The sequence below is a fragment of the Mauremys reevesii genome, linkage group 22, assembly GCF_016161935.1.
Source record: "Mauremys reevesii isolate NIE-2019 linkage group 22, ASM1616193v1, whole genome shotgun sequence".
Classification (NCBI taxonomy): Eukaryota; Metazoa; Chordata; order Testudines; family Geoemydidae; genus Mauremys; species Mauremys reevesii.
In genome coordinates, this window is record NC_052644.1 from 14,698,813 (window position 1) to 14,718,464 (window position 19,652).

General features: G+C 47.1%; 1 protein-coding gene across 6 annotated transcripts; it reads right to left on the bottom strand.

The window, feature by feature from the left end:
- Nucleotides 1-2,427: 2,427 nt before the first annotated feature.
- LOC120388684 (oocyte zinc finger protein XlCOF19-like) lies at nt 2,428-7,095 on the bottom strand. 6 transcript variants are annotated; one of them, XM_039510682.1, is made up of 3 exons: nt 6,749-7,095; nt 6,214-6,369; nt 2,431-5,096 (listed from the first exon to the last, which is right to left on the bottom strand). In XM_039510682.1, the coding sequence occupies exons 2-3, from the start codon at nt 6,284-6,286 to the stop codon at nt 4,078-4,080; spliced, it is 1,092 nt and encodes a 363-aa protein (XP_039366616.1). In that variant the 5' UTR covers nt 6,287-6,369; nt 6,749-7,095; the 3' UTR covers nt 2,431-4,077. The 6 variants fall into 6 exon arrangements, with proteins under 6 accessions (XP_039366620.1, XP_039366618.1, XP_039366619.1 ...); XM_039510686.1 differs by lacking the exon at nt 6,214-6,369 and having other exon boundaries at nt 2,428-5,096; nt 6,816-7,095; XM_039510684.1 differs by lacking the exon at nt 6,214-6,369 and having other exon boundaries at nt 2,428-5,099; nt 6,816-7,095.
- Nucleotides 7,096-19,652: the final 12,557 nt, after the last annotated feature.

Here is a 19,652-nt window from a genome sequence, read left to right on the forward strand (position 1 = left end):
CATCTCATCACCAATTTACAGTGGCACGGCAGACGGTGCAATATGACTGGTAACTGTCTCTGCTACCTTGCAAAGGCAAATGAATGCTGCTGTGTAGCAGTGCAGTACCGCGTCTGTCAGCAGCATCCAGTACACATACGGTGACAGTGACAAAAGGCAAAACAGGCTCCATGATTGCTATGCTATGGCGTCTGCCAAGGCAATCCAGGGAAAAAGGCAATCCACGAAATGATTGTCTGCCATTGCTTTCCCAGAGGAAGGATTGAGTGATGACATTTACCCAGAATCACCCGCGACACTGTTTTTCCATTGCGATCTCAACCCAGAATTCCAATGGGCAGGGGAGACTGCGGGAACTATGGGATAGCTACGGGATAGCTACCCACAGTGCAACGCTCCGGAAATCGACGCTAGCCTCAGTACATGGACGCACACCGCCGAATTAATGTGCTTAGTGTGGCCGCGTGCACTCGACTTTATACAATCTGTTTTACAAAACCGGTTTATGTAAAATCAGAATAATCCCGTAGTGTAGACATATCCTCAGTAGGAGGCACCAGGGACTGTGCCTCTGTGACAGGCAATCTAGCCCCTCTGTGCCCACCACTGACCAGCTATGTGGCTGCTGTCTTCCCTGCTCTGCCTCACTGGCCCTAGCTGCATCCCAGTCCTTTTGTCCCTCCCCAGCTGCACCCAGTAAATATGTCCAACGTCTGCCATGGTGCATTATTAAATCCCCTTCACCTGGCTGACTTCCTGCTCCCTTGTCTCAACTAACACCACTGATGATGCATTTACTGCTTACTACTTAATTAATTGGGCACCTTCCTTGAATAGCCAGCTATTTATTCATCTCCCACCTTTGTCTTCTGCTCCTGCCCTGATCACTACTCTGATATCACTTCTATTTACTCCCATTTCAGAAGCTGTCTTGTTGCTCAGCTGTCTTTGATCACAACTACCAATTCAGTTGTACTTATGGGAGGTTTTGATCACACTACATACACCCTGATCCTGCGAAGGAGCTCCATGTGAACAGGCTCCTTTGGAGTTCAGTGCCGGAATGGAGCCTCAGTATTTAACTCACTGACATACCTCATTTGCTGCTGTTCTGATTTATTTATATGATTTCCTATTTACCTGATTATGAATTTAGCAGCACTCCCTGTCAGTTCAGTCATTAGCACTGTGTACTTAACTCCTTCCCTAGTCACTTGTCTTACCTACAGAACTGTCCCTTAATTGGTAATCATAGACTTCAAGGTCAGAAGCAGGGGCGGCTCTAGAGCCCAGCGGGGCAAGCACCCGCCTGGGGCGGCCCTTTCCCAGGGGGGCGGCAGGCTGGTCCGGTGGACCTGGCGCAGTCATGCTCGGGGAGGTCCACGGAGCCGGGACGGCGGACCTGCCGCAGTCATGACTGCGCGGTTCGCTGGTCGCGGCTCGGCTGGACCTCCCGCATGACTGACCGCGCAGCTCAACCGGAGCCGCCGCACCAGCGAACCGTCCGCAGCTGCGGGAGGTCCAGCTGAGCCGCGCGACCAGCGGACCCTCCGCAGTCATGCCCGCGGCAGCTCCGCTGCTCCCGCGGTTCGGGGGCGCCTCCCGGGCATGATTGCTTGGGGCGGCCAAATTTGTAGAGCCGCCCCTGGTCAGAAGGGACCATTATGATCACCCCGATCGAATTGGCCCTATCAGCACTGGTTCTCCACTTGTGAGGTAACTCCCTTCCCTTCATGTGTCATTATATAATGCCTGCATTTGTAATTTTCACTCCATGCATCTGAAGAAGTGGTGTTTTACCCCCGAAAGCTTATGCCCAAATAAATCTGTTAGTCTTTAAGGTGCCACCAGACTCCTTGTTGTTTTTGAGGATACAGACTAACATGGCTACCCTCTGATAAATCAAGATTGGATGTCTTTCTGAAAGACACATTTTAACCAGGCTTGATGGAGGAATTCACTGGGTGAATGCTATAGCCTGCATTATGGAAGAGGTCAGACTAGGTGATCATAAAAGTCCTTTCTGGTCTTAAAGAACTGTGTCATTCACACTCTGTTGCAGCTTCCTTTGCCTGAGTGTTGTGACTTGCACTATTCCCATGCTATATGGATGAATACAGGAATATCTATGAGACTGGGTAAGTCATTAACCTGCAGGGTGTGCCTGACCTCTCCTTCTCAATGGTCATTATGGAGTAAAAGCAACCACCAAAGCTCCTATAGATGCTGCTTATTTTCCTAACTTCTTCTCTAAGGCTTTGTCTAGACTGGACTTTCATCAGTAAAACTTTTGTTGTTCGGGGAGTGGAACACACCAAAACGACAAAAGTTTTACCAGTGAAAATGAATAGTGCTTTGTTGGCGGGAGAGCGACTACACTGTGCACCTTTTAACAGTATGGCTGGAGCAGCACAGCTGTACCACCAAAAGGTGTGTAGTGTAGACATAGCCCAAAGCTACTGTGAGGCATGTAATCCATCATCTTGTTACTTAGTGCTCCTGACGCTGTGTAGACAGACCCTTTTCCACGGGATCTGCATTTGAGTGCCAACACCACAAGAAATCAGTAGATGAAAACATACAAGGAGAGGATTGGAGCTGAGGAAACATCATTTATTTTGAATCCTGAACAACTTTTTCCTAGGCTGGTTCCAATAAAGCCAGAGTTTGCAAACATTTCAAGTCACTGAAAGTGGGAAAATTCAGGGTCTCACCTAATCTTCGATTGTAATTAATTTTTCCGTTAACTGAAAAATTTGTAAAAGTTTTAAATGAATCTGGGAAGGAAGCACTGGGCCTAATGATACCAAATAATCAAACCCACATTAAAACACAGGCTGTAACTGGTTCAGGATCAAGTATTTGGGGAGAGGGTGCAGTAAGAGACGGGATTGTGGTCATGTTCAGCACAACATGAATTGCCAAAAAATATGCTCTGAAAATAAAGGCCAAAGGAACGAGGTAGCTTTTCTGTCTGGGCCAATGAGCTGCAGGAAGCCTGAAAGCACCTCCCATGCAAGTTACAGCATTGCTTCCTTTGCAGAAATATGGTCCACAATCCTAGAAGTGTAGGATTAAAATACCATGCAGAACTACTAAATGGCTCCCATGAGAAGAGTCTATGGGAGGAGCAACTCCACCAAGGAGAGATCCTAAATCTGCTGGGAAGTTCCAAACAGTCCTCAGACACCAGTCTGATCCTACCCAAAGGCCACATCTATACCTCAAATCACTTAGGCAGGGGATTCTGAGAATCCTGACAGGAATAAAATCTATTCTCAGCTTCCAGGGGAGGTTGGTTCTGGTCCTCCTCTGACTCCCACTGGTGTAAGTCAGGAGTAACTCCACTGAAGTCAAGAGAGTGACAGTGTAAAACTGCTGTAAGAGGACAATCAGGTCTGGAATCTAAAGATTTTTAACTGACTCTGTTGTGCAAGGTTCTGTAGCCATCTCTCAGGTGGATGCTGGGGCCTCCTCAACCCATGGGACAAACCCTTTCTCTACCTCCTCCTGCTCACAGCCCTAGCAAGTCCCAGGGGAATCCCAAACACCTAAAGAAACCTCCCTTACCCAAAGGCAGAGAGCCCTAAGTAGGCTCCATCCCAGCCACAGAGGAAGCCAGAGCAGGGAACAAAATGAGTTCACACAGATGCAGAGAAGACACAAGCTACCCCTGACTGGTAAAACACAAGTAAGGGACTAATTGCTGCTGGGGGATTTCTGGCACTGGACAACTCTTCAGAGAAAGCCCTTCCTCATTTCCCAGTGGTGGTTTAAACCCCTGGTTCTGGGAGGGGATGGTGGGAGTCAGGGGCAAGGGTCGATGTCTCTTAAACTCTGTAGTAGTGGTTCCTGTTCCTCAGTTCCACATTATTATACACATACGTCTGGAGCAAAGTCCATATCTGGCAAGGTCTCACTTGTCTAGATGAATTCTCTGGTAGGCTCTAGCTAGAAATCAGTCTGGGTGGCACTCGATCTGCAAGGGGGCTCTGTCCCTTGGGATCTGCCATCATCATGCTGCTGATTCTCTGGCAGCACATCAGAGGTGCTCTCTCCCCAAAGCCTTCCCCAGGGTCACTCCCCCATGTGGATTTTCTTGTGTTTAATGAGGTTTGATGGATGCGTGTACCCTTTTTCACACACGTCGCAGACGTAGGGTCTTTCTCCAGTGTGGGTTCTCTGGTGTAGGGTGAGTGCGGAGACCTGGCTAAAGCTCCTCCCACACTCAGTGCAGGGATAGGGCCGCTCGCCCGTGTGCACCCGCAGGTGCTTGTTCAGATCTGACCTATTGCTGAACCTTTTCCCGCACTCAGCACAGGGAAAGGGCCGCTCGCCCGTGTGTACCCGCAGGTGTTTGTTGAGATCTGAGCTCTGGCTGAACCCCTTCCCACACTCAGGGCAGGTGAAGGGGCGCTCACCCGTGTGCATTCGCAGGTGCCTGCTCAGTTCGCAGGGGTGATTGAATCCTTTCCTGCATTCAGGGCAGGAATAGCGCCTCTCGGCAGCATGCAACCTCTGGTGATCGCTGAGATCTGAGGGGCAGCTGAACCTCTTCCCACACTCACCACAGGGATGGTGTCTCTCCCCCATGTGGATTTGGCGATGCGCAGCAAGTGTGGCCAGATGCCGGAAGCTCTTCCCGCATTCCCCACAGGAATGGGGGCTTTCCCCGGTGTGGGATCTTTGGTGTTTAGAAAGCTCTGACCGATGCTTGAACCTCTCCCCACATTCAGCGCAGGGATGGGATCTTTCCCTCCTGTGGACTCTCCCATGGGCCAAGAGTTCCTGCTTTTCATGGAAGCTTTCCTTACAGTCTATACATTTATGGGGTTTCTCTTGGCTATTAAGATCTCCCATGGTCCCAGGTCTGCCCTGTGAAAGTGGCTGCGGAAGTCTGAATCTGTTCTCACACTCCCCTAAGGGGTCTGACCCATTCCTGACTTGGTTCCTCTTCTGCTTCTCGCAGGCTTCTTCCTGCTCAGGACTCTGGCAAGCAGTCTCTCCTGATCCCCCTTGTAACATGTCAGGAGGCTCCAGGTTTTCAGGCCCTTCCTCATGAAGCTGTATCTCGGCTTTGCTCAGGATCCTGGCACCTGCTGAGTGGAAAGAGAATCCAGGGATGATTTAATCTCTCACATTTCCAGCAGAGGGTGTGCCCTGGCAGGCTCACATCCATGATAACTGGAGATACGTCCAGAAAGAGCCCCACACTCACCCAGGAAAAAAATGGAGACCAAGAGGAGCTACAGAGAGGCACAATCCATAGCCCCAAAATCTGATCACCTTCTCCCCGGCTTCATAATTTTCTCACAACTGTGAGGGGTTCAGCTCCCGCTCGGCTCTCAACTGTGTCAGGCCGGAAATCTCTTCCTTTCCTCCCAGTTCCCTCCTTTTCTTGGCTCATGTCCCTTTGTCTCTTCTCTCATGCAGAAATCCCCTCACCTCTCTCCCTCTCCCTCATTTCTGGCACACGTGTGCACTCTCCCCACTTGTTCCCTACTTCGCTCACCTGCCACCAGTACATTTGGTCGGCACATTAATTCTTCTGGAAATCCCCGCTTTGGTCATGAGTCTGACCTCCCCCCAAAAATCATAAGTTTAAAAAAAAAAGAAAAGAAAAACCTCTAATGATCTGTAAGCCCGTGTGAGGTTCTGAACTGCATTCTGGTTTTGCATTCTTTAGCGGGAGCTGCCTGGCCCCACTGTGAGTGAGATCATTTCAGGGTCAAAATTGAAAGTGAAGCACACAATCAGAATGCAGCCTCACCACTGAGGGCTCCCAGGGGGACTCCACCTAACCCCTTAACCCCTAGAATGGTGGAGTCGCTGGCCAATGCCTCTCCACTCTCCTCCCTTATCCTTGACCTATTTATCTCCCGTCAACACCTCCTTATCAACCCCACCAAGTCTCCTCTTCCCACTCACATTATCCCCCTCTGCCTCCAACACTCCTGTCCCCAGTTTCCCTCCCTATCACTTTATAGCATCTTACCCCTCACATTTTCCCTTGCACTTGAAAGATGTTCCCAAGCCCTCTCTTCAGTTTCCTCCTGCACCTCATTCTCCTGCCCCACCTTCCTCCATCTCCTTCTGCACCCCATATACCCTACATCCCTGTCTCTCTCCCTGTACCCCCATTCATCCCTCCTGTCCCTCATATCTACTTGCACATCTTCAGCCTCCCTTCTGTTCCCTGTATTCCCCTGTCACCTAATGGCTTCCAGTTCAGCCTCCGAACAGAGGCAGCCATCTTCCCTGAGAACAGTCTGGCTTCAGTCTCCATGTCCACTAGGGGCAACTCACTTCCATGTGCAAAAGCTATAGGGAAATGGCCAGCTTGACGGAGGCCATCTTGTCCTCAGCTCACTGAAAGTAATGAGAGAGGACACATAGCCCTGTGAGAAAATGTGGGAGTTTGCTGGGAGATCATGGGCACATCCCCCCGACCGACCTGTGTAGCTCCCTAAATACCCCAATAGACAGGCCGCTCCTGCACATCCCCATCTCCCTAAGCCCCCATAGAAATATCCCTCCTGCACATCCCCAGCTGTAACCCCACCTCCCTAAGCCCCCACAGACAGCTCCTCCCTGCACATCCCCACATCCCTAACCCCCTCCCGACAGATCTCTCCCTGCACATCCCCCAACCTGTAATCCCGTCCCCATAAACTCCCCAATAGACAGGCCTCTCCCTGGCACATTTCCTCACCTCCACCTGTAACCCCAGCCACCCCAACTCACTCACCCACATGTCCCAAAGATATTGAGACGGGCTCGCCTGCAGTACACAGCAGCGGTTTCCCACAACACACCTACTAATCAGCGCACACGTGCTTCCTGCTTGCAAACTGCAGCCTCCATCCAGCGCAGGGCTCATCCCACCTCTGCGTGACAGAGACTGGCCGCGATCGCTGTCAGTCAAGGGAGGAGGGGGGGCTGCTTTATCCCACCCCTGAGCTCCCCCCTTGTAGCTACCCACTGCTGCTTCGGGGCTGAGCCGCTATCTGTGCAGGGAGGGTAAAGGTGGAGGGAGAGACCTGTTCTCCCTGCCCCCTTCGGGAGGCGCGCGGCACTCAGCGGGGATCCCGGAGCAGGGACTGTGGGAGCGGAAGACAGTAAAATCTCATTCCCGGTCACGTGAGTAATGGAAACAGAAGGGAGGTAAAACCTACAGAATCATAAATTCAGTGACGTCTCTCTCTGAAGCACCCTTAGGGGGGCCTGGTTTTGACCCAGGCTTTCACTCAAGCGCTCCTACATCAGGCTGTGAGATAAAGCAGCAGCCGTGTACTCCGCTTGCTTACTGGCCTACTTGCTGGTGCTGAAGTCAGGGCAATCACTGCCCAGATAAATTCGTTAGTCTCTAGGGTCTACAAGGACTCCTTGTTGTTTTTCTGATACAGACTAACACAGCTACCACTCTGAAACCTGCACCCCGTAAGAAAATGTACAGGTCACATGGCATTATTTTTTCAGGTTTGGGCTCAGCCCTAAAACTCCCATGTACTTCAGGACAAAATGCTTTTCTGTTTAAAAAAAAAACACAAACAAACATTTAGCAGCTGCAAACAGCATCTTCATGTTACTGTTGCTGTCAGCCCTTTCTTCTGCATTTGGTAGAGCCAGATCTTGTGCAGCTTCTAAGGAAGTGCACTGATTCATTTCTGTGGCTAGGATTGCTAAAAACTATGTTTGTAGTATGGATTCAATAAGTGCTTTAAAAACCTTTCCTGCTGCATTTGTTCTGCTGTAGTCTCATTCAAAGCACATATTTCTCTCTACTTCTGCATTGGCCATGGCCATCACTTTCCCATCCATTAGAGTCTCTACTAGATGATTTATGAGTCTCACAAGTCGGAGTAATAAAATCAGTATTTGTTTCTGTTGCTTTTACCTTTCTACCCAATGCATTATATACATTCACTGTGATACTCAACGCTGTATGCGTGGGCATCTTTTGAGTTACTGCACCCACTTAATTATACTTTCCATGCACATTTTTTTCTAAGTGTGACTCTTTATACAGTGTCTGACCTGCCTCATGCTGACACTATGCTTAATGGGTGCCTTTGGGCTTTGGATTGCCCTCAGAAGAACCAAGGGTTCTTCTCAAAACATGCTCTGCGACCTAGTAGAAGGTGAGTCTTACCCACAGCTGGCATAGCCCAGCATCTTCAAGGTTTGTCTTAAGCCTGATTTACTTCCCCTTCAGCCTTGCCAAATTCAGTTTATGGATGCATTTCTGTACTCCTTGGGGAATTCTGCACCAAAAATTAAAAATTCTGCACAAAATATTTTAGAATTCTGCAAATTTTTATTTGTCAAAGTATCACAATATAATCACACCAGTTTCAATTATTTTGGTAATTTATTTCCAAGTACCCATCAGCAATAATCTGTAATAATGACAATGAAAAAGATTCAGGAGATGTTTTCAGACAAATTGATTCCTTACTAGATATATAAATACAGAACGTTGAGCAATTCATTTAAACTACAATACAGAGTTGTATTTCACACCCGCCTCAGAAGCAGTGCAAAGGCTTGGGGAGTCAGGGATAATGGAGGAGCTGAGGGAGAGGGAAGGAGCCTAGGAATGAACCTGGAGGGTTATTGGGTGTGGGTGGGAGAAATATGGAATGGACTTTTTTGGGGGGAGGGGGGAATTGTTAGGGAGCCTCAGCCATGCACAGAATCATAGAATATTGGGGTTGGAAGGGACCTCAGGAGGTCATCTAGTCCAACCCCCTGCTCAAAGCAGGACCAATTCCCAATTAAATCCTCCCAGCCAGGGCTTTGTCAAGCCTGACCTTAAAAACCTCTAAGGAAGGAGATTCCACCACCTCCCTAGGTAACCCATTCCAGTGCTTCACCACCCTCCTATTGAAAAAGTTTTTCCTAAAATCCAACCTAAACCTCCCCCACTGCAACTTGAGACTCCTTGTTCTGTCATCTGGTACCACTGAGAACAGTCTAGATCCATCCTCTTTGGAACCCCCTTTCAGGTAGTTGAAAGCAGCTATAAAATCCCTCCTCATTCTTTTCTTCTGCAGACTAAACAATCCCAGTTCCCTCAGCCTCTCCTCATAAGTCATGTGCTCCAGCCCCCTAATCATTTTTGTTGCCCTCTGCTGGACTCTTTTGAATTTTTCCACATCCTCCTTTTAGTGTGGGGCCCAAAGCTGGACACAGAACTCCAGATGACGCCTCACCAATGTTGAATATAGGGGAATGATCACGTCCCTCGATCCGCTGGCAATGCCCCTACTTATACAGCCCAAAATGCCATTAGCCTTCTTGGCAACAAGGGCACACTGCCGACTCATATCCACCTTCTCATCCACTGTAACCCCTAGGTCCTTTTCTGCAGAACTGCTTCCTAGCCATTCAGTCCTTAGTCTGTAACAGTGAATGGGATTCTTCCATCCTAAGTGCAGGACTCTGCACTAGTCCTTGTTGAACCTCATCAGGTTTCTTTTGGCCCAGTCCTCTAATTTGTCTAGGTCCCTCTGTATCCTATCTCTACCCTCCAGCGTATCTACCACTCCTCCCAGTTTAGTACCATCAGCAAACTTGCTGAGGGTGAATTCCACACCATCCTCCAGATCATTAATGAAGATATTGAACAAAACCAGCCCCAGGACGACCCTTGGGGCACTCCACTTGAAACCGGCTGCCAACTAGACATGGAGCCGTTGATCACTACCCGTTGAGCCCGATGATCTAGCCAGCTTTCTATCCACCTTATAATCCATTCATCCAGCCCATGCAGACCCTGACTGACCCCTAGCTTTTCTAATTCAGTCAGTCACATCTGCCCAGTCTCCATGTATCCCACCACTCCCACTCAGACCCCCACTCCCCCATCCCCATGTGTCTCTGTGCCTCCACTCAGCCACCACCCTTCCCCAATGTGTTCTGCACCCCCTTCCCCTGTCCCCATGTGGCCCTGTGCCTCCATCCCCATTCAGCCCCTGCCCCAATCTGTCCTCCACCACTAGCCCTTATGAACCCCAGTCTGTGACTTCCTCTAGCAGCCCTATGTGCCCCACACTGCCTGTTCCCACATATCCCTTCTGTTCTGGCCGCACCAGCAGGGCACTGCTGTCAGGAAGGCAGCCGCTTTCCTATCACAGCTGGAGAGGGCCTCAGAACAACTGCTCTGTTCTGACACCACGGCAGCCTCTGGTGGGCTAAAGGTGTAACTGCAGTAACTTTCTGGCTGAAGTTATTTTCTGCAGGGGGAAAAAAAAATTGTGTGGCATATCACACATAGAGTGGCACAGATTTCCCCCAGGAGTAACTTACAGCATGTACGGTGCCACTGAGTAATGTGTTTAACCGGGTCCTCCACAGTGGTACTGTCCAAATATTCAGCTATTAGCTGGTACTCTTTGTCTCCCCATTGATGCCTAAAAATGATCAAGACCAAAGTAAAAAACAAGGATTTTGTAATAAATTACTTTGGGATTGTAATTTATGTTTGGTAATGTATGTTATGTAACTATGTGCATACCCAGTTTGCGGATTGATTTTAGTATTTTTGGCTGGATGCTGACATAGAATATCAGGGTTGGACGTTATAAATTCTGAGTGTGACCCTCACCCTTTTCCAGCCCAAGATCCCCTTTTCAGCTCCTTCTGAGATCTCAAACATCTATCACTGTGATGAGAGATACTAAACAAAGGTTCAAATTAGCCCCCGGGACAGTGCACAACTTCATCCCACAGAAAGGGATGCCTGGATGAGCTGGGGATGATTCATTACAGTACTGGAAGATCTTGACACAGGGGCGGAATTGAAGAAGAAAGGGAAAAAAAGCCTATTGTGGTCTCACTCATCTCAGTAGCTACCCAGCAATCTTGGACTGAATGACAACAGGCCACATCTGAGCAATGTGAGGGGATTGCTGGGAAACATTCCCCTTGGATCCTCTGATAATGTCCCTTTGATTCTCAGGAAGGGTCTGAGAGTGGAAATTCTTCTCCTCATTCTCATTCACCATCGCCTGGAACAGGAAGAGAAACCAAACCCAACCAGCCTCTCTGCCGAGAAGACTGCCAGAGTCTGAGTCCCCTAAACCCTTCCCCCAAAAGGAGGAGGGGCCCATTCTGCCTCAGCGATCCACTCATACCGTGTTGGATAGTTTTCAACACCCTCTCCTCTCTGGGATTTTGCAATCTCAGGCAGGAAACAAGTTCAGGAAGTGGAAACCCATGCTCAGTTAACTCAATACTACAATCTGAGATAGGGAATATTTACTTCACAGGGGATGGCAGGGGTTACAGACTGCCAGGTGGTTAGATACTATATAATTATTGTTTATTATTTAGCACCAAGGAGTCCCAGTCATGGATCAGGTGCCCATTGTGATGGGTGCTCTATAAACACAGAGCAAAAAGACAGTCCCTGCCCCAGAGAATTTACAATCTACTGATCTAGCTACATTGTTCAGGAGTGTGAAAAATCCACACCCCTGAGTGACATAGTTAAGCCAACCTAACCCACAGTGTAGACAGTGCTAGGTTGATGGAAGAATTCTTCCAGGGAGCTAGCTACTACCTTTCATAAAGGGCCAGAATAAATAGAAGCTGGAGTAAGGGGTCTGTAGCTGGGAGAGGACAAAGAGACATGAGCATAGGTGCATGCAGAGAAGGGAGATGGGCTGAGATGGCAAGCTGTTTTTATTATTATTTCAGTGCCTAGAGGATTCAGTCAGGGCTCTACTGTGACAGACACTGTACCAACAAGTGATGCAAATGTAGTTCCCACCTCAGTTCAGAATCTAGGATCATGAAAAGATGCAAACGGATAAACAGGGATGGGGAGCTAGGTAACAATAAGGATGGGTGTGTTTGCAAAAATTAGTCAACCTGATCATAGTAATTATAGATGGCCATCAGTCAAGTGGTAGTGATTGGCATAGGCAAAGTTAGGTTTTAAGGGGGGATTTACAATAAGATACTGTGGGTGTCTTTATGAAATTTAATGTGACATTTTCCCCATTCATTGGGGTCAGCTTGGGAAAAAGTGTGAAGGTGCTTGTGGGAAAAGCAGACAACATGGTAGGGTCTAAGGAAAAGATTTGAAGGCAAAAAGGAAGGGTCTGCAAAAGGGGAAAGGAATATGGGGCTTCCACGTTGATCCCTCCACAGCTCTCCTGGGACCCATAATTTTGCTTGGTTGACTGTTGAGCTCCTGCTGGGGGTATTTCCAGTGGGGAGGGATTGGAAGCTGCCTCAATCACACTCACTGCTGGGAAATAGGAGTGCTTTCCTCTTGCAACAACACATTAAATAACCCTCGATTCTCTTTTCCACCCAGTAGTGATATTATTCGGAGTGCAATGGAGTAACAACCTGATGAGGAAGGGCCTGAAAAATTGGAGCCATGCAGAAAGATAGGAGGATTGTGAGAACATGTTTCCCAGGGTCTTGAAAAGAGAGATGCCTGCAAGCGAGTGAAGGTCATTGAGGCAGAAGAGAACCCCCCCCAGGAATGGGTAAGGTAACCCTAGGGAATGTGAGAGAGGACTGAGGAATCTGCCAGAGCTCCGTGCACTGGGGAAGCCTTGGACCATAGGGGTATGTCTGCACTGCAAGCAGACACCTGCTGCTGGCCCGTGCCAGCTGACCAGGGCTCCCAGGGTTTAGGCTAAGAAGCTGTTTAATTGCAGTGTAGTTGTTTGGGCTCAGGCTGGAGCCTGAAATCTGGGACCCTCCCATCTCGCAGGGTCCTAGAACTACTTTTTTTGTGTCAGGAAAGACAAAGCCAGAGAGAGAGAAACTATCCATGTTGTGCAGAAAAAGAGTGGAAAACGCCTCATCCCCTCACACTGCACCCACACAAGAGAGAAATCCTATTCCTGGTCTGACTGTGGAAGAAGTTTTAGCCAGCTACTAGTCCATTTTACTAAGCACCAGTGAACCCACACAGGAGAGAGACCCCATCCCTGTGGTAAATGCAGGAAAAGCTTCAATCTGAAATCATCTATTGTAGGGCACCAGAGAATCTGCCCTCCTCCAAAACCATAGAAAAGGAGAAACTCTTCTTTCTGTAGAGTTCACTCCAATCATGTACATATAATTAATTACATATAACTCCTCCCACACCTCTAGGTGTGGGAGGAGTTATTCTGCATCCGAAGAAGTGGGTATTCACCCACGAAAGCTCATGCTGCAAAACATCTGTTAGTCTATAAGGTGCCACAGGATTCTTTGTTGCTCCCACACCTCTGACATTACAATAAGGTTATTTAGATTGCACAGTCAAGCATTCAAAGGTTAGGAAATGCCAGCATTTAGACTGCTCGTGTAACATTAATTTTGCCTCCTTCTGTCTATGTGTTAGGGGGAAAAGAACATTTTTTCAAAGGCACATTAGGAGTTGGTCATACCATCAACCTGTGCAAGTCCAGCCACACTGTCAACCCACAGCACCCCATGCGACTCTGGCCACACTATACACCAATAGCACTTTCCAGGAAGAGTATTCCTGACTCTCACCATTGTCAGTGAGAAGAGACCCGGGCCCAGACTCTTGGGGTCCGATACCAGGCCTGAGAGTCGGGAACAGTTTTCTTCCTGTCAGAATTCCCAGATTCCCAACATTAGAGTGTGGACTCCAAGGAGTAAACATGGCCTTTCCTCCATTGCTATGATGACTTCAGGTTAGGAGCCATCTAACCAAGATCAGAAAAAACTAAAATCCAAACCCTTCACACCATGATATAAAATGGTTGTATTGCAAATATAAGAAGTTTAAACCATTACAAATATAATAAGCTTACACCATTACACATGGGCCTCCTTCAGGAATCCAAATCAGAACTTCTCTGCAATGGCATCTAGTTGAGTTGCACGTTAGAACTCAGCTGCCAGCATTTCACAGTAACTGTTACAGTCCTGTACCAGACAGCAAAATCCTGATTGCTTACACTGTTTATATCAAAACCCCGACATTTATCCAAAATAAAGTCAGAGCCCTTAACTTGCATAATTCTATATTCAAATCATACTTGCTTTACCCACCCTTCCATGAATTAATTTAATGTCTGCTATTCTATTTGAATAATTGGATCTCTACTATATACCACACATTGTCTTCAGATTTACCTCTCTGTCTGACTCTCAATTTTTTTTTTCATCTGCCTTTCCATCTTTCTAAAGAACTGGGCACAAGACTGTGGAGTCAGGACTCCTGGGTTCTAATCCAAGCTAACACTGTCTCATTCTGTGGCCCAGAAAGTCACATCACCACATTAAGCCTTAGCTCCTACTCCTGTAAAATGAAAGTAGTATTTGTGCACGCGCGCACACACACACACACACACACACACACACACACACACACACACACACACACACACACACACACACACACACACACACACACACACACACACACACACACACTCTCTCTTCCTACAGCAGATCTCTCTGTCTCTCTTTCTCAACCTCGCTTTTCCTTTAGATGCATTTTTTTGCCTCTCTTGGTCTTTTTGTTTGTTTCTCTTGATTCATGCTTTTCCAAAACCCCTCATTTCAATCACTTTCTTTTAACATACCTTCTCTCTATATTTTTACCTCTGTATCAGACTTCTAGACTATTTTCTCTCCCTGTCACCACCGGGACTTAGCCCTAGGGCAGCGATCTCAGCAGAAAGACCATGGACTGCACAGACCATGAAGACTGAATTTCTCTCTCCCTTGCCAATGGAGTCTCTCATCAAAACAAGGCTGAGAGCCTGAGACATATTGGCATGGGTAGGGCAGTGGTGTGGGTCAGTCACTGCTGTAACGGTTTTGGGGTTAAAAAGAAGGGATTCAATCACCATGACTCAGTGTAACACTTTTCACTACCATAATGTCAAAGCCAAATGAAAACTAAGCCTTTACTTCTAGTCAGAATTACAGCACGAGGTGCCTATGGACAGGGCAGAGGTTTGTGGTAAAGGGCATGGAAGGGGTGAAGTATTACAGAGCTATAGGCCAATAGCCAGAAGTCACAGTTCATGAGTCATGCTCAATGCCCAGCAAGGATCAAAAAGGCTAGCAATATGTTAGGAACCATTAGAACAGGGTTACAACATAAGACACAAAATATCATAATGCCACTATATAAATCCATAGTGCACCCACCCCTTGAATTCTGTCCAGGTCTGGTTGCCCCAGCTCAAAAAAGTGGAACTGGAAAAGGTCCAGAGAAGGGCAACAAGGATGAACAAGAGTATGGAAAAGCTTCCGTATGAGGAGAAACTAAAGATATTAGGGCTATTCATCTCAAAAAAGAGAGGAATAAGGGAGGGGGGATATGATAGAGGTCAATAAAATCATGAATGGTGTGGAAAAGTGAATATAGAAGTGTATATATAGAATATAGAATATATCTGCTGGGAGAGCAGCAGTGTATATATAGAATATATCTGCTGGGAGAGCAATACAGCAGTGCACAGACAATCTAGGAAGTTTCTGGAAAGTGTAAGGGACAATTTCCTGGTGCAAGTGCTGGAAGAACCAACTAGGGGAAAAGCTCTTCTTGACCTGCTGCTCACAAAGAGGGAAGAAATAGTAGAGGAAGCAATAGTGGATGGGAACCTGGGAGGCAGTGACCATGAGATGGTCGAGTTCAGGATCCTGACACAAGGAAAAAGGGAAAGCAGTAGAACAGAGACCCTGGACTTCAGAAAAGCAGACTTCGACTCCCTCAGGGAACTGATGGGCAAGGTCCCCTGGGAGAATAACATGACGGGGAAAGGAGTCGAGGAAAGCTGGCTGTATTTCAAAGAAACCTTATTGAGGTTGCAGGAACAAACCATCCCGATGTGTAGGAAGAAAAGTAAATATGGCAGGCGACCAGCTTGGCTTAACAGTGAAATCCTTGCTTGTCTTAAACACAAAAGAACAGCTTACAAGAAGTGGAAGATTGGACAAATAACCAGGGTGGAGTATAAAAGTATTGTTCAGGCATGCAGGTGTGAAATCAGGAAGGCCAAATCCCACTTGGAGTTGCAGCTAGCCGGAGATGTTAGGAGTAACAAGAAGGGTTTCTTTAGGTATGTTAGCAACAGGAAGAAAGTCAAGGAAAGTGTGGGCCCCTTGCTGAATGAGGGAGGGAACCTAGTGACAGAGGATGTGGAGAAAGCTAGTGTACTCAATGCTTTTTTTGCCTCTGTCTTCACAGACAAAGTCAGCTCCCAGACAGCTGCACTCTGCAGCATGGTATGGGGAGGAGGTGACCAGCTCTCTGTGGAGAAAGAAGTAGTTCGGGGCTATTTAGGAAAGCTGGACGAGCACAAGTCCATGGGGCCGGATGCGCTGCATCCGAGGGTGCTAAAGGAGTTGGCCGATGAGATTGCAGAGACATTGGCCGTTATCTTTGAAAAATCATGGCGATTGGGGGAGGTCCCTCCCAGATGACTGGAAAAAAGCTAATGTAGTGCCAATCTTTAAAAAAGGGAAGAAGGAAGATCCAGGGAACTACAGGCCAGTCAGTCTCACCTCAGTCCCTGGAAAAATCATGGAACAGGTCCTCAAGGAATCAATCCTGAACCATTTAAAGGAGGGGAAAGTGATCAGGAACAGTCAGCATGGATTCACCAAGGGCAAGTCATGCCTGACTAACCTAATTGCCTTCTATGACGAGATAACCGGCTCTGTGGATGAGGGGAAAGCAGTGGATGTACTATTTCTGGACTTTAGCAAAGCTTTTGATACAGTCTCCAACAGTATTCTTGCCAGCAAGTTAAAGAAGTCTGGGCTGGATGAATGGATGGTAAGGTGGATAGAAAACTGGCTAGATGGTCGGGCTCAACGGGTAGTGATCAATGGTTCCATGTCTAGTTGGCAGCCGGTATCAAGTGGAGTGCCCCAAGGGTCGGTGCTGGGGCCAGTTTTGTTCAATATCTTCATTAACGATCTGGAGGATGGTGTGGACTGCACCCTTAGCAAGTTTGCAGATGACACTAAACTGGGAGGAGTGGTTGATATGCTGGAGGGTAGGGATAGGATACAGAGGGACCTAGACAAATTAGAGGATTGGGCCAGAAGAAACCTGATGAGGTTAAACAAGGACAAGTGCAGAGTCCTGCACTTAGGACGGAAGAATCCCATGCACTGCTACAGACTAGGGACCGAATGGCTGGGCAGCAGTTCTGCAGAAAGGGACCTAGGGGTTATGGTGGACGAAAAGCTGAATATGAGTCAACAGTGTGCCCTTGTTGCCAAGAAGGCTAATGGCATTTTGGGTTGTATAAGTAGGCGCATTTCCAGCAGATCAAGGGATGTGATCATTCCCCTCTACTCAGCACTGGTTGGGCCTCATTTGGAGTACTGTGTCCAGTTTTGGGCCCCACACTACAAGAAGGATGTGGATAAATTGGAGAGAGCCCAGCGGAGGGCAACAAAAATGATTAGGGGGCTGGAGCACATGACTTATGAGGAGAGGCTGAGGGAACTGGGATTGTTTAGTCTGCAGAAGAGAAGAATGAGGGGGGATTTGATAGTTGCTTTGAACTACCTGAAAGGGGGTTCCAAAGAGGATGGATCTAGACTGTTCTCAGTGGTAGAAGATGACAGAACAAGGAGTAATGGTTTCAAGTTGCAGAGGGGGAGGTTTAAGTTGGATATTAGGAAAAACTTTTTCACTCGTAGGGTGGTGAAGCACTGGAATGGGTTACCTAGGGAGGTGGTGGAATCTCCTTCCTTAGAGGTTTTTAAGGTCAGGCTTGACAAAGCCCTGGCTGGGATGATTTAGTTGGGTTTGGTCCTGCTTTGAGCAGGGGGTTGGACTAGATGACCTCCTGAGGTCCCTTCCAACCCTGAGATTCTATGATTCTATGAAGTGTTGTCTACCCTTTCATTCAAGGAACAAAATCCAGGGGTCACCTGATTAAATGAATAGGCAGCAGGTTTAATACAAACAAACAGAAGTACTTTTTTCACACAATGCACAACTAACATGTGGAACTCATTGCCATGGGGTGATGTGATGGCCAAAAGTATAACTGGGATCAAAAAAGAACTAGATACATTCCTGGAGAACAGGTCCATCAATGGCTATTAGCCATTTTGCTCAGGGATGAAACTCCATACTTGGGGTGACCCTAAATCTCTGAGTACCAGAATGGGAGTGGAAGACAGCAGTCGATCCCTCCAAAATTGCTTTGTTCTATATACTTCCCCTGAAGTTCTGGTACAGGCCACCCTGTCAGAAACAGGGTACTGGGCAAGATAGACCTTTAGTCTGACCCAGGGTAGCAGCTCTTACATTCTTATGAGTAAGGCTAAGTTTATGTCACAGAGGTCATGGAAGTCACAGAAGCTGTGACTTCCAGAGACCTCTATGACATTTTCTGCTTCAGCCCCTTCAGCAGCAAAAGTCAGACAGGCCATAGCTTCCGGGATTTTTTGTTTGTTGCCCGTGACCTGTCCATGACTTTTACTAAAAATCACCATGGCAAAATCTTAGCCTTAGTGATAAGTAACAGCTTTCTTTGACAGGGTGTAAGTCTTGTGGATAGGGGGGAAACAATAGATGTCATATCTTGGCTTTAGTAAGGCTTTTGATACTGTTTTGCATGACCTCATAAACAAACTAGGAAAATACAATCAGGGGTTTTCACAAGAAACTTTTTGGTGGCCTCAGAGTGCGGCCACTAACTCTTGCTGGTGGCCACACTGACAATTTTTCCTAAAATACTTTAGGAAAAACTAATAAATATGCACATATACATGTCCAAATCATTGTATTCTATTTATGTCGGGTTTTTTTTTCAGACTCAGTAATAAAAATAATGTACAGTTGTCACTATTCATTACTGGACCTAAACGGAATAGAAACACAGTTAAGGCACTTTGCATGTTCTTGTCTTTTTGTTGTTGTTTCTTTTGCTTTTTTCATTGCTTTTTTTTAAGGACTTGCTAGCTAGTAAGTCTGCTTCTGTGAAAAGTGAGATTTGTATGTTTGTTAATATCACTTTTCACAGCAGATTTACTCAGCCCTGGCAACTCCTGGGACAAATTAAGCCTTGGATGGGAAATGAGGACAAATGCAAAGTACCCCACTTAAGGAACAATGAGTAGCCTTTAGAGGGCAGAGATAGCTCAGTGGTTTGAGCATTGGCCTGCGAAATCCAGTGTTGTGAGTTCAGTTATTGAGGGGGCCATTTAGGGATCTGTGGGGGAGATTGCAGCCTGCACTGTGCAGGAGGTTAGACTAGATGATTATAATGGTCCCTTCTGACCTGAAAAATATATGAGTTGCCCACAAAAAAATGGGGAAAAATTACTGCCTAGGAAGGATTATTGCAGAAAAGCTGCTGTGGATCACAAGATAAACATCAATCAACAGTGTAACACTTTTGCAAAAAAAGCTAATATAATTCTGGGATGTATTAGCAGGAGTATTGTAAGCAACACAAAAAAAGTAATTCTTCTGCTACTCTGCACTGATTAGGCTTCAACTGGAATATTGCGTCCTATTCTGGGAACCAGATTTCAGGAAATATGTGAAGAAATTCCAGAGAAGAGTAACAAAAAACGGTTTAGAAAACGTGACCTATGAGATAAGATTGAAAAAATTGGATTTGTTTAGTATGGAGAAGAGCGACTGAGAGGGGACATGATAGCAGTTTTCAAGTACATAAAAG

Coding starts and splice junctions, on each gene's coding strand:
- LOC120388684 (XM_039510682.1), bottom strand. CDS start 6,286: ATGGAGACTGAAGCCAGACTGTTCTCAGGGAAGATGGCTGCCTCTGTT. Junction 5,097..6,213: donor GCTGAACTGGAAGCCATTAG/GTGACAGGGGAA, acceptor TCCACTCAGCAG/GTGCCAGGATCCTGAGCAAA.